General features: G+C 33.9%; 1 protein-coding gene across 1 annotated transcript; it reads right to left on the bottom strand.

The window, feature by feature from the left end:
- Positions 1 to 513: 513 nt before the first annotated feature.
- On the bottom strand, positions 514 to 11270 carry LOC131876725 (cysteine-rich repeat secretory protein 8-like). The gene is made up of 3 exons (XM_059222191.1): positions 10445 to 11270; positions 10210 to 10286; positions 514 to 744 (listed from the first exon to the last, which is right to left on the bottom strand). Exons 1-3 carry the CDS (start codon positions 11268 to 11270, stop codon positions 514 to 516), a joined length of 1134 nt encoding a protein of 377 aa, XP_059078174.1.
- Between the last annotated feature and the right edge of the window lie 295 nt (positions 11271 to 11565).

Raw genomic sequence — 11565 nt, 5'->3', positions numbered from 1 at the left:
GAAAAACAGGCAGTCTTGATTGTGGATTGTGGAGGTACTCCTGGAAAAAAAAGTAAAAGCCCTAGTGTGTTTAGCAGAACTGTGGAGAAACTTCTGTCCAATTTGTCTGCAGAAGCGTCTCAAGATGGTAGTAAAGGATTTGCTGCTCAATCGGCTGATTATTCGACTCCTTCCATGGAAAAAGTAGACGCTTTTGTTGAATGTTCCAGAGATCTGTCTTCCGCCTACTGTGCATGCGTGGCAAGAGAATTTGAATTTATGAGGTCCGTTGATCATCTGCAAGCTCAATATTACCATGAAAGTTGCCTTGCTCATTACGTATCAACTGAATTGAATTACGGATTAACTGAACCGAGTTAGTTTGTCTCTTGTATTTATTGGTGTTTTTTTCAATCAAAGGAATCCCAATTCTTTTCACACCCGTTGGTATTAGTGCTGAGAGTGCCCACTATGATTTTTTTGATATTTTAGAAATAGATGAATATAATCATGTGCGTTTGTGCAGGTAATTCATCATCGAAGAAACTGCTGATAATGTGTGTGGTACTTATTGGAGGGCCTCCTGCTATCCATTTTTGCACCCATCTGTGCATAACCCATTCGCTGGTTTGTCTGTTTTCTCTTCTTAGCACCCATCTGTGCATAATCCATTCGCTGGCTTTCTGGTTTTCTGTTATTTACTATACTTTCCCTGTGAGGTGGCTCGGACTCCCGGAATGTTTTCAAAATAGAAGGGGAAGTCGGCTGCCACCTCAATTGTTACTGTTTTTAATGCTGAAAAGTTGTATCCTGAACAATCCACTTGTTCTTTCATGAAAAAACAAGGCTCCGAAATTGATAAGCCTTTCGTTCAGATAAAGATTTGATCGATTTTTTCAAATTTGTTTGTGTAAGTGCTTGTGGATATATATATATATATATATATATAAAAGGTAATGTGTAACATATAAATACAATGGGAGTGTTGAAGGGGATAAATAATGTTTGAATTTTTGGTGATGGAGTGTGAGATTAGTATATTTTGTATTTTCTATATTGAGTTGATGTTGATGTTTAATATTAGAAATAATTTTAAATATTTTATGTTTTGGAATTTGTAATATGTATGTTTTTTTTTTCAAAATGAAAAATCAGTTAATTTGAAATACAATTTTGTTTCTAATTCATGATTATAAATTAAAAAAAAAGTAGCATTAAATATTAGTAATTTACATTGTTATATGGATAGCAAAAATAAGCTACCTTTGTTATCTTGGGAAAAAGTTTGTAATTGTAAGAATTTTGGGGGTATGGGTAATCATAAGTTGGAAGCTAGACATCAGGCATTAGGAGCTAAGATTGTATGGAATCTATACTCCAAATCTTCCTCAAAATGGGCAAAATATTATTCAATTAAAATATCTTGATTAACATGAACCAGAGAGAATATTTACAATCACTAATTGTCCATTAGCAAGTGTTTTGAGATTACAGCAGGAAAAATAGGTACTTTCAACCATATGGGGAGTCTAGGTTAGAGATTACATGGAAATTTTGTATGATAATGATATTCTAAGGATACAAGTGGAAGGATTTCTCTAATCTACCCTTCCCCCATTACCAAAAAGAGATGTTTTTAAAAGAACTCTAGGTCAAAGAAGTTCACATTGCTGATAGAGAGGATTTCCTAATTTGGGCTCCTTCTCCTTTAGGTGGTTATACTGTTAAGAAAGGTTATGAATTTTTGAAAATTAGACAAACTCCTACCTCCACCAGAGCTTTCTGCTTTTGTTGGAATCAATTAATTCTCCCCAAAGCTAGTGTATTCACTTGGACTATAATTAATCATAGAATTTTAACTAGTGATATACTAGCTCATCTGAGCATATCCCAAAACTTTAATTTTGTTCTATGTAATCATTTTGTTGAAACTTCATATCACCTTCTTGTGCAATGTCACTTTTCTCAATAGTGTTGGGAATGTCTCAAAAATAAACTTCATTGATCAACACCTCTACCAAATTCTCTTAAAGAGATTCTTTAAAGTTGGCCTATTCTAAACTAGGATTCCTTCTCTAATGACATTTGGATTATCTCACCATCTATCCTAATATAGAAACTATGGTGGGAGACAAATAAGAGAATTTTTTGAAGGCAATCACAATTTGTGGTAAGAGCTATCAAAGCAATTGAGAAAGCAACTTCTAAACATATCAAAGCAACTACTTGTCATACTAAACAACTTTCCTCATTATTCGCATCTTGGGGTTTACAAATTATTTTGGACTAGAAGCAAGTTTCTCTTCCCTTTCAAGGAATCCTTTTGCAAAATGAGATTAAAAGGATAGATATAAAATCAGTGAAGTGGAAACCACCACCATTGGATTTCACAAAACTTGATTTTGATGGAACCTCGAAAGGAATTCCTGGAAGGTCAATTGTACCAATTGATGCAGATGAACTTGGTATGTGTAATATCCAAAATAAAAAATCTTTCAAAACTATTGGCCTCAATTTATCAAAAAAATACTTGAACCATGTAGATTCCATAATTTCTACAAAAGAGATTTGAGAGTTATTAAACAAGCTCTTTTGATATGAACTAGAAGGTACCAAGATGACATTCAAGTAGAGTATATATATTGAAGATGGATAAAAAAAAGGTAGTTCATATAAGTCAATTTCACTCTCTCCTAAATTAGCTAGTTGGAATTAATGAGAAAGTAAAGGATGATGATCCACTAAAGTATTACTTTTGAATAGTTTTCCTAATAATATTCTTGTGATAGTGTTTACATTAATAAATATAAACATTAGTCTTCAAAGTTTAATCTTCACTCTACTTGACAACAATAAAGACTTAGAATCTAAATTTCTTATATGTACATAACAAAGAAAGTTCACTTTCAAGAAATAAAAAGTAAAAATTCAATTGTTTTTTATTAAGGTAAACAGGTTTTATAGGGATCCAAAACCCAAGAGTTTTACAATAACAAAAAAATAAGCATTAAAGTCCATAACCAATAGCAAAGGCTAAATGAACATGGGTCAAGCCCACAAAACAACCTACAAAACAAAAATGATTAAGACCAGCAAAAACAAAGACCCACTGATAAGAATGCACTAGTTCAGGATTCTTCTAAATCACTTTCCTGTTGATAGTCTCCAACTCGTCCATGATAATATTGATTTGCCTTGCTCCTGGTTCTTGCTCCTAGTACGGGTACATGAACCTATCATAGTATGGGAATGAGAAATCTGATCACCAACACCCTTCACTTTCTTTTTCTGTTTGGATTCCAAAGGAATCACACTGGCAATAGGATCAACCTTGAAATTTGTAATCATATTATTGACCCTCATCAAACCTTCTGAGCTATTATTCATGGTGGCCTTGCTGATCTCAACCGGATTCTTTAGACTTTGATTTCTTCAACACTCACCTCCAAATTCCATATTCTACTTTCATGATTCGATTTTAACTTATCCACATCCTCACTAACTTTATGGGTCAATTGGAGGATTTTCTCATTTTTATTGGGTCTAGGGTTGTCCGTAAAAGTATCTACAATACCCTTTATGCCCTCTTTTAGGGCATCAATCTCCATGCCCATCTTCCAAAGGCACTCCATCTGACTGCTATCCGCAAGGGAAATCCAATTATCCAAATCAGGGTCAATGACAACCCTCCCCTGTTTCCTAGGATCAATTTCAATGGGAATTTCAATCTTAATATCCTTTTCACTATCTATGTTACCCTCACCCCTTTCCAAATTTGGGCTTCTTTGATTTGGGCGAGACAAAGTCAACAGGATTGGTCCCCAAATTTTTGTATTTACTGGCGGCCCACCTAGGGTGTTTGTTGAGTCTACTACTACCAGTCTCAGGGGTAATATTCTAAATGGGAACCTCACCAGTAGGCAGATAATATTCAGGATCATCAGATAAATCATGATCCTACCAGTCCTCGACAAGCCTTTTATCTTTCCCTTCCAAATTCGTGCCATAAATCATCTGAACCTCCAGTTTGAAAGAAGAAACATGGGTTTTCATAATAGGGGATGACTTGACTTCATAGGCCTTAGTATAATACATAATGAGATGGATAAGGCCCTCATGAAGGACTGGATTATCCACATTCTCAGCATGTTTCTCCAAACTATGCTTTAAGGAGGAAAAATGATAAAATGAAATGGAGATTTTCCTATCATGCCTGAAGTGATTCAAAATGACAAAGTGATAGGAAAAAATGCTTGCATACCGACCATCAAGAGTGATGTATCTCATGATAACCTCCACCATATCGGCCCAAGGCATATGAAGATCCTTCCAGTTGTAGCCACCATCAGCCATCTTTTGAACCTTATTCCACTCCTTTTGCTTGTCAAAGAAAGTGGATATAGCTTCATCTGCATATTTCCTTTCTCTATAGAACTTCCTTCCCTTCATTTATAAGCCAATAATTTCAGCGATAAAGTCTTCTACAATCCTTAATTCTGTGCCATAGACCTTAAGGATACCATTATCCCATCTACTCACAAATTCTTTAGTGGCGCTTGGCGAATTCGCCTTTAACCTTTCCATATATGGCACCAGGCCTCTGTTTGAAATCTCATTGCAAAGTGTAGAATTCCTTTTCTAGTTTTCAAAAGTGGTGGGTTCCATCCTATTCTTGTCACCCCCCATGAAATGCATAATTTTGATAGAGACAAAGAGAACACCCAGAACACTCAACAACAAACCTAACCAGAAACAAAAGAAGCCTCTATAATAGCAAGAACTGGGAGTCGTAAAAAACTCCCACTAGAAAAAAATTATCCCAACGACATTTAGTCATTATGAATTGGTAATGAGTGGTTGATTAATTCGGTGTCCCTTCTAGTCGGCTCACACAGGTTTCTCGGGAAACTTTCCATTTTCGTCCACCATTTAACCTCCACATAATCCACCCCAAGATTTTCCATATAATCGGTGGGGGAATTTCCTTCTTGATACGTTTGTGAAGCTTTAAACCCATCCAGGTTGGCAGTCATGAAATGACAATCTTTGATCAAATACCTGATTGTCCATCTTAGCTCCTAGTGTCTATTAATGCATTTGATTATGTACATCGAATCACTTTCCAACCAAACACGGTTAAACCCTTCTCTAACCGCCATCTACAAACCAATCTAAGTTGTGTAAGCCTCGACATAGTGGTTTATCTAGGTGCCCAGTGGGAGCGCCACCGCTAAGACAAGTAAAAATTCAATTGTTTCTTTTCAAAAGGGAAAATAAAATTCTTTTATTTTAATGAATTGAGATATGCAATTTTGAATTGTAAAAATAGGGAACATGATCTACTAGATGAAAAACTAGATCAACATGCTTCCTAAGCTAAATAAATGATTGGGAAAAATATACCAATGATGAAGAGTTATCATGTCCTAGTAATGAAGAATATGTTTTAGATAAATTCAAGCAATGGAGGAAGAGACACTTAGAGTACTCTTGTCAGACACCAATGTTGGTTCCACTAATCAGCTTTAGTGGCATTTTTTTTCATTGTGATGTGTGCTTCTATTTTCTATGTTTCTAATAATAAAAATATTCACATCATAGGGGGAATATAACATCTATATTATATCTATAGTGGCAGTCGAAATTTCCTACGATGTTGGAGAACTAGTGGCATGATCAACAATTATGACTATTTCTATTCACAAGTGTTTTATTTCCTTATGTAACCTCATAGTGTAAAGTATTGGAGTAAACAAGAGCACTAGTGTAATGGAATTCAAGGATCTTAAATAGATAATGGTATTACAAAAGACCATATGAGGTGAATAGATGAGTGTGTTCTTGTTCATGTCCAAGTTTTTGCTAAAACTATGCGAAAAATATGAAAGGCTGATGAAAGATGCATTTTGTTTGAACCATGATTATGAGCTAGAAGAGTTGGGTGTACTGCAATGGAAAGTGTGGGGTTTTGCCTTGTTCACGTTAAGGGGGGGAATGTTGAAAAATTTGTTAGTGATCATTTGTTATATTTTATGAATTATTTCAATAGCTCACTAATTGTAGAATTAGGGAAAACTACATGGGAGAGATTTTGTAAATATATCCTCTTATATAAATGTATTGTCTTGTATGATTTGCATAAGATAATAACAAGAAAACTATTGATGTGTGAACTACACTAAAAGTTAATATGTATGTGTGACACATTAAAGTCCCACCATAATTCATGATCCCATTAACTATTTTGAAGTATTTCATTCATCCTTCCACAGTCAACCCCTATAATGTAATATATGAAGTGCATTATGAATGGTTATTCTTTCCTCTCTTTGACCCTCACTCGGCCTATTCTCTTAATATTCTCACAAATTATCACTTATAAAAACTATTTCAATATCTACCAATAAACCAACTATCTCCATTATTTAGTTTTGAATCTCTTACTGTAACTATGTTCTCATATTTTAGCATAGTTCTTTTATTGCATGGTTATCATTTTGATCATTTTTTTTTTTTTTAAAAACTAGTCTCTCATGGAGATAAAAATAATGATACTATTTGACTATAAAAATTAACAAAAAGAACACAAAACATTTATATTTCCTTTTGGGTGCTTTAGGCTATATTGGAGAGTAATCTTTAATCTTAAAATTTAATTGGTCATATTTTCTTCACCTCCCTCATATTTTTGTTACTTTATGCATTTCATCCAATAGATTAGTTAGTTGTAATATTATTTTGTCATTCTAGTAATTGATTGACCCATTTTTTTCTATTCTATTGTGTTTCTCATATAGGTAGTATCTTTTTGGGTAGAATAGAATTTTTAGTTTTTTCATTATATAGGATGCCAACACATCATATTATAATCCACATAAGTTTCTAACATATAAGCTAGAGAACTTTAAATTTTAGCCTGAGTTCATCATTTTTTATATTTTTCATTTAAATATTTAAATTGTGACTTCTATTTCTCAATTCTCTTGTTAGATTGGGTATTTTAGTAAAACAAACTCTTTTAAAATTTAAAATATTTAAAAGGATTAATTAGAAGAGTCTTATCAATAGATTAATTTTATAAGAAACCTTGGAAAATTGATCCTAGTCTAGTGATTTAAGATCACCCTTAAAAAAATTCATCTTTATTTAGTAGATTCAAATTTCATTCACTAAAGTATTTATACATTTATTTTTGTAGTGGAAACACTTCGTTTGTGAGGTGGCCACCAAGGTTCAAAGCCCCACTAGGCAATTGAGCTCATAGGCCTTGTGCCTTTGATGGGTTGTTGACCTCACAAATTTGAAAAAGTGAAGTGTGGGGAATGACGACCCCCCAAAAATGGCCTCATGGGAAGAGATCTTCTTTGAGTAGTTTCTCTGGGATCGAAGAAGCTGAAATCGAAAGTTCCTCGAATAAAAAAAATCATTAACTAAATATTGGCGAACCCAACATTTATATCAAAATCTTAGAGCATTTAAAACTTTTGAATATTTTAAAACTCTTCAAAAATTTAAAATTATTAAATCCATCCTTATATTAACTTTATTTTTTAAGAATATGGGTTATGCATTGTGTTACCATTCTCAAGTTTCACAACTCAATCCTCACACTCCAATAACATGGTTCAGATGACTATCCAAAATACAAACGTGTCTTATCATGGTATAGGTACTCCTATAAGAATGAGTCTGAGTTACACATAGTTTACTAATGACCAATCTACCACAATAATGCCTTCTTGGATAATAAGCATACAACTAACTTCTCCTACTATAAGATTTAATATTGAAGTTTCTTTTAACCATGAGGCTTCCTTGAGGGCCTTTGAAATTTAATTGTACTCAATCTTGATCAAAATTTGAGTGATTTTATAAATCATTTAGAGAAAGAGAGTATTGCTAGTAATTCCATGTATTTGGTCAAGGGAATCCTCAATATTTAATAAAATAATTCCAAGAGTATCATTTTTTATGGGTGCTAGCACACATAGTGCTAAGCAATGTGTTTGCATACATTATAGTACTTAGGGATCCTAATAGTGCAAATTTTGATGTAACGAGTACACAATTATTTATCTATTCTAGTTCCAACCACGTATATACAAATGGTATCGATAGCTACATAGTCAAGGTTAATACATTTATATTTATCTAGTAGTTTAGTTCCTATAGTTATAATATTTATATTCGAGCGATTTTGTATAACATGTACCTTCACTTAAAAGAATGAGATAAGTATCTTCTCTTGATATGAGTGAACTTTCCAATGACATTGGCATTTCTTACATATGTTAATTATCTTTTTATTATAATGATCATATTTCTTATGTAAAGTGATATAAGGAAATGAGGATAGATTGTAGGTACCCCTAAAATTATATTCATCTTAAATCATATATTATATGTTGATATAGAAATGGTTGTAAAATGATTTCATGTGAGAGTTTCTTTATATTATTTTTTACTAATTTAAGTATTTAAGGGCCCCAAAACATTATAGATCAGACAAACTACATCAAAATGATAAGTGAGGGACAATAGAGTTACACCTACGTAACTCGAGTACAACATTGCAAAGCTAAATTTGACAAAAATATAGAATCTATTGAAAATTAAAATTAGGACCGACAAGTAGGCCCAACTGAACAATCCAAAACTTTTGGGTTAGAAGAGAATAATGATGCCTTTTTTTGTTGTACTACTATCGAAGAATAATCTTATTCCAGATAATCAAGGGGAGCAGTGATAGAAAAACCCTTAGAACTAACAGATGCATATGAAAGTCATGTCGCTTAACCTAAATGGGGAACCTCACAATCTAGATAGAGGGAATCAAGGACCATGGAAGCGATAAATCCAATACTCACAATCAGACTTGAAGGAGTCAAAGAAGTGTTAGCAACACACAAAGAGGTAACAACAAAATCAGTGGTTGCCAAGGTAGGAACTACTAGGGAAAGTGCCATAGGGTTCAATCAAACACAAACCATTGAATCAGTGATAGTCATCAAAGAGGGGGCATCGAAGTTGTAGTTGAGTCCAAAGTTGAGTGTACACCCACCAGGAAGATCATGAGATGACACCATTCAAATTCTTTCCACCTGGTAGGAGAGGAGAGAAGTCAAGAATCAGGAAGACAAGAGGATGCCAAGTGCTTAGTTGTCAAACAACATCTACACCTGAAAAATATCTCCTTATAGTCTAGGATCTATCTCCATTGTAATTTGCCAACCTTAAGAGAAATCTCAATAGGAAGTGGTTTGCAGAGGTACAAATCCACCAAAATTCTTGCAAAGGAGGTATGGGAGAAGAGGTTGGTATTAGGGTCAACTTTGATGAAGCAGACCAATTTGTTGTCAATGGATTCAAATGTAACAAAGCACTAGAAGTGGAGAGGGAGGTGAAGGAGCCTAACTAGGTAGGGCAAAACTCAATAGGATCACCAAGGGGAAATGGGGGTTTGAATTTTTGGGATGGGAGGATGAGTGAAAATCCATGATGGGAGACTCTATTCCTTAGTGTATTCGTATTGTTAGAATCTATTATGTGTAATGAATTGTCTCAATTTAAAAAAATGAATGTCTTAAAACACTAATACCAAATTCAAGAAATCATGATAGAAAGTTGATTCTAATTATTGAAAACTTGCATAAGTATTAAAATTTAATAATTTTAAATTTCAATTTCTTAAAATTTATGATCATTGAAATTAAAAAAAATAAAATTATTTTATATTATCCGATTTACCATTTTGAAAAAATAAAATAAAATACATATCACAAATTCAAAAACTTAAAATAAAAATAAAAATTACTTTTTTAATATTTAAAAAATTGACATCATCTCGATATAAAAAAATACAAAATATACTAATCACAAATATATAATCTCCATATATTTAAACATTCTAACATCAATTATCCCCTTAACATTCCCATTATATTAATGAGAAAAGAAGAGAAAGAATGTTATATTATGTAATCTCTTTATCAACAATCAACAAGCACTTACACATACAAATATAAAAAATCAATCATATCTTAAACTGAACAAAAGGCTCATCAATTGCAAAACCTTGTTTTTTTCATAAAAGAACAATGGACTGTTCAGGATATTACATTTTAGCGTTAAAAACAATAAAACAATTGAGGTGGCAGGCCACCTCACATAAATGGCAAAGACGATAAAAGACAGAAAACGAGCAAGCCAGTGAATGGATTATGCACAAACGGGTGCAAAGATGGATAGCAGGAGGCCCCCAATAAGTACCACCCACATTGTCAACGGCTTCTTCCATGCTGAATTACCTGCACAAACACACATTCTAAAATACCAGTAAAAAATCATACAAACACACATTATGCTGAAAATCAATGGGCACTCTGAGCACTGATACCAACGGTTGTAAAAAGAGATGGGATGTTTATAAATTACTCATACCAATAAATACAAGTGAAAAACTAACCCGTTTCAGTTGATGCGTAAACCGATTCAGTTGATACGTAACGAACAAGGCAATTTTTATGGTAAAACTCAGCTCGCAAATGATCAACGGGCTTCATCGATTCGAATCCGATCGCCAAGCAAGAACTACAGTTGGCAGAAGACAGATCTCTGGAACATTCCACAAAAGCGTCTACATTTTCCTGTGTTGGAGTCGAATAAATAGCCGATTGAGCAGCAAATCCGTTACTACCATCTTGACACGCTTCTGCAGACAAATTGGAGAAAAGTTTCTCGAGAGTTCTCCTAAACACGCTAGGGCTTTTACTGTATTTTAGAGAAATTTCTCCAGAGCTCACAAGCCACAATGCATCTTTTTCAAAGACCGAAACGAAACTGTAATTGGCGTAGCGTAGGTAGCACGTATCAAACCAGATCTGGCAATTTAGAGATTGACCACATACTTGATAATTTGGGTCGATGGTATATCTGGTAATGTTATGGGCACATTGGCGGCATTGCGATTGCGACGCATTTCCTATGCACTGCATGAGGCCGTACACTTTGTTAGGGTTTTTCCCGTATGAAGACATATTGAATCCCGTTTGAGATGTATTTTGAACCAAATTATTCATCATTCCGATCAAATTACTCTCAAACGTGCTACCCACGGCATAGTTATCGCTGATATGCCATACCGCGAATGGGTATGAACTTTGGGGAGGTCTCCAAAACTCATCCGATCCGATCTGAACAGAAAAAATAGTTAAACAAAGAATGAGAATTGAAAAAATACGCCACGCATTGTAAGTCTTCATTTCCTGTGAGTTCAGCTCAGCTTTCTTCATTAATTGAGACAGGGCGTGTAATTTATAGTGCAGGAGAGACGGTCAAAATCGCAAGTAGAAGAATACCAACGCTGCACTCCCATCCGATTGAATATAGAAATATCAAGGATAACATAAGAAAACTGCAAACTTCGAAATCTTAATTGAAAATTTTAGTGCAAGTTACAAATTGCAGCTTGTTTGAAATCGTCAACCTTCAAAGTGGTCCGTATAATCGCCGCATCAGACGGTGCTTGTTTTTTAAGCAAAATTGTATTGATATTTTCACTTTTTGACTTTTACCTGTGTTGCCTTT

This window comes from Cryptomeria japonica, chromosome 6 (genome assembly GCF_030272615.1).
Source record: "Cryptomeria japonica chromosome 6, Sugi_1.0, whole genome shotgun sequence".
Lineage (NCBI taxonomy): Eukaryota > Viridiplantae > Streptophyta > Pinopsida > Cupressales > Cupressaceae > Cryptomeria > Cryptomeria japonica.
Note: the sequence above shows the minus strand (reverse complement) of the source record. Positions and strands in the feature narration are given on the sequence as shown.

Coding starts and splice junctions, on each gene's coding strand:
- LOC131876725 (XM_059222191.1), bottom strand. CDS start 11,270: ATGAAGAAAGCTGAGCTGAACTCACAGGAAATGAAGACTTACAATGCG. Junction 10,287..10,444: donor TTACGCATCAACTGAAACGG/GTTAGTTTTTCA, acceptor GTGTTTGTGCAG/GTAATTCAGCATGGAAGAAG. Junction 745..10,209: donor TGCTATCCATCTTTGCACCC/GTTTGTGCATAA, acceptor TTGAGGTGGCAG/CCGACTTCCCCTTCTATTTT.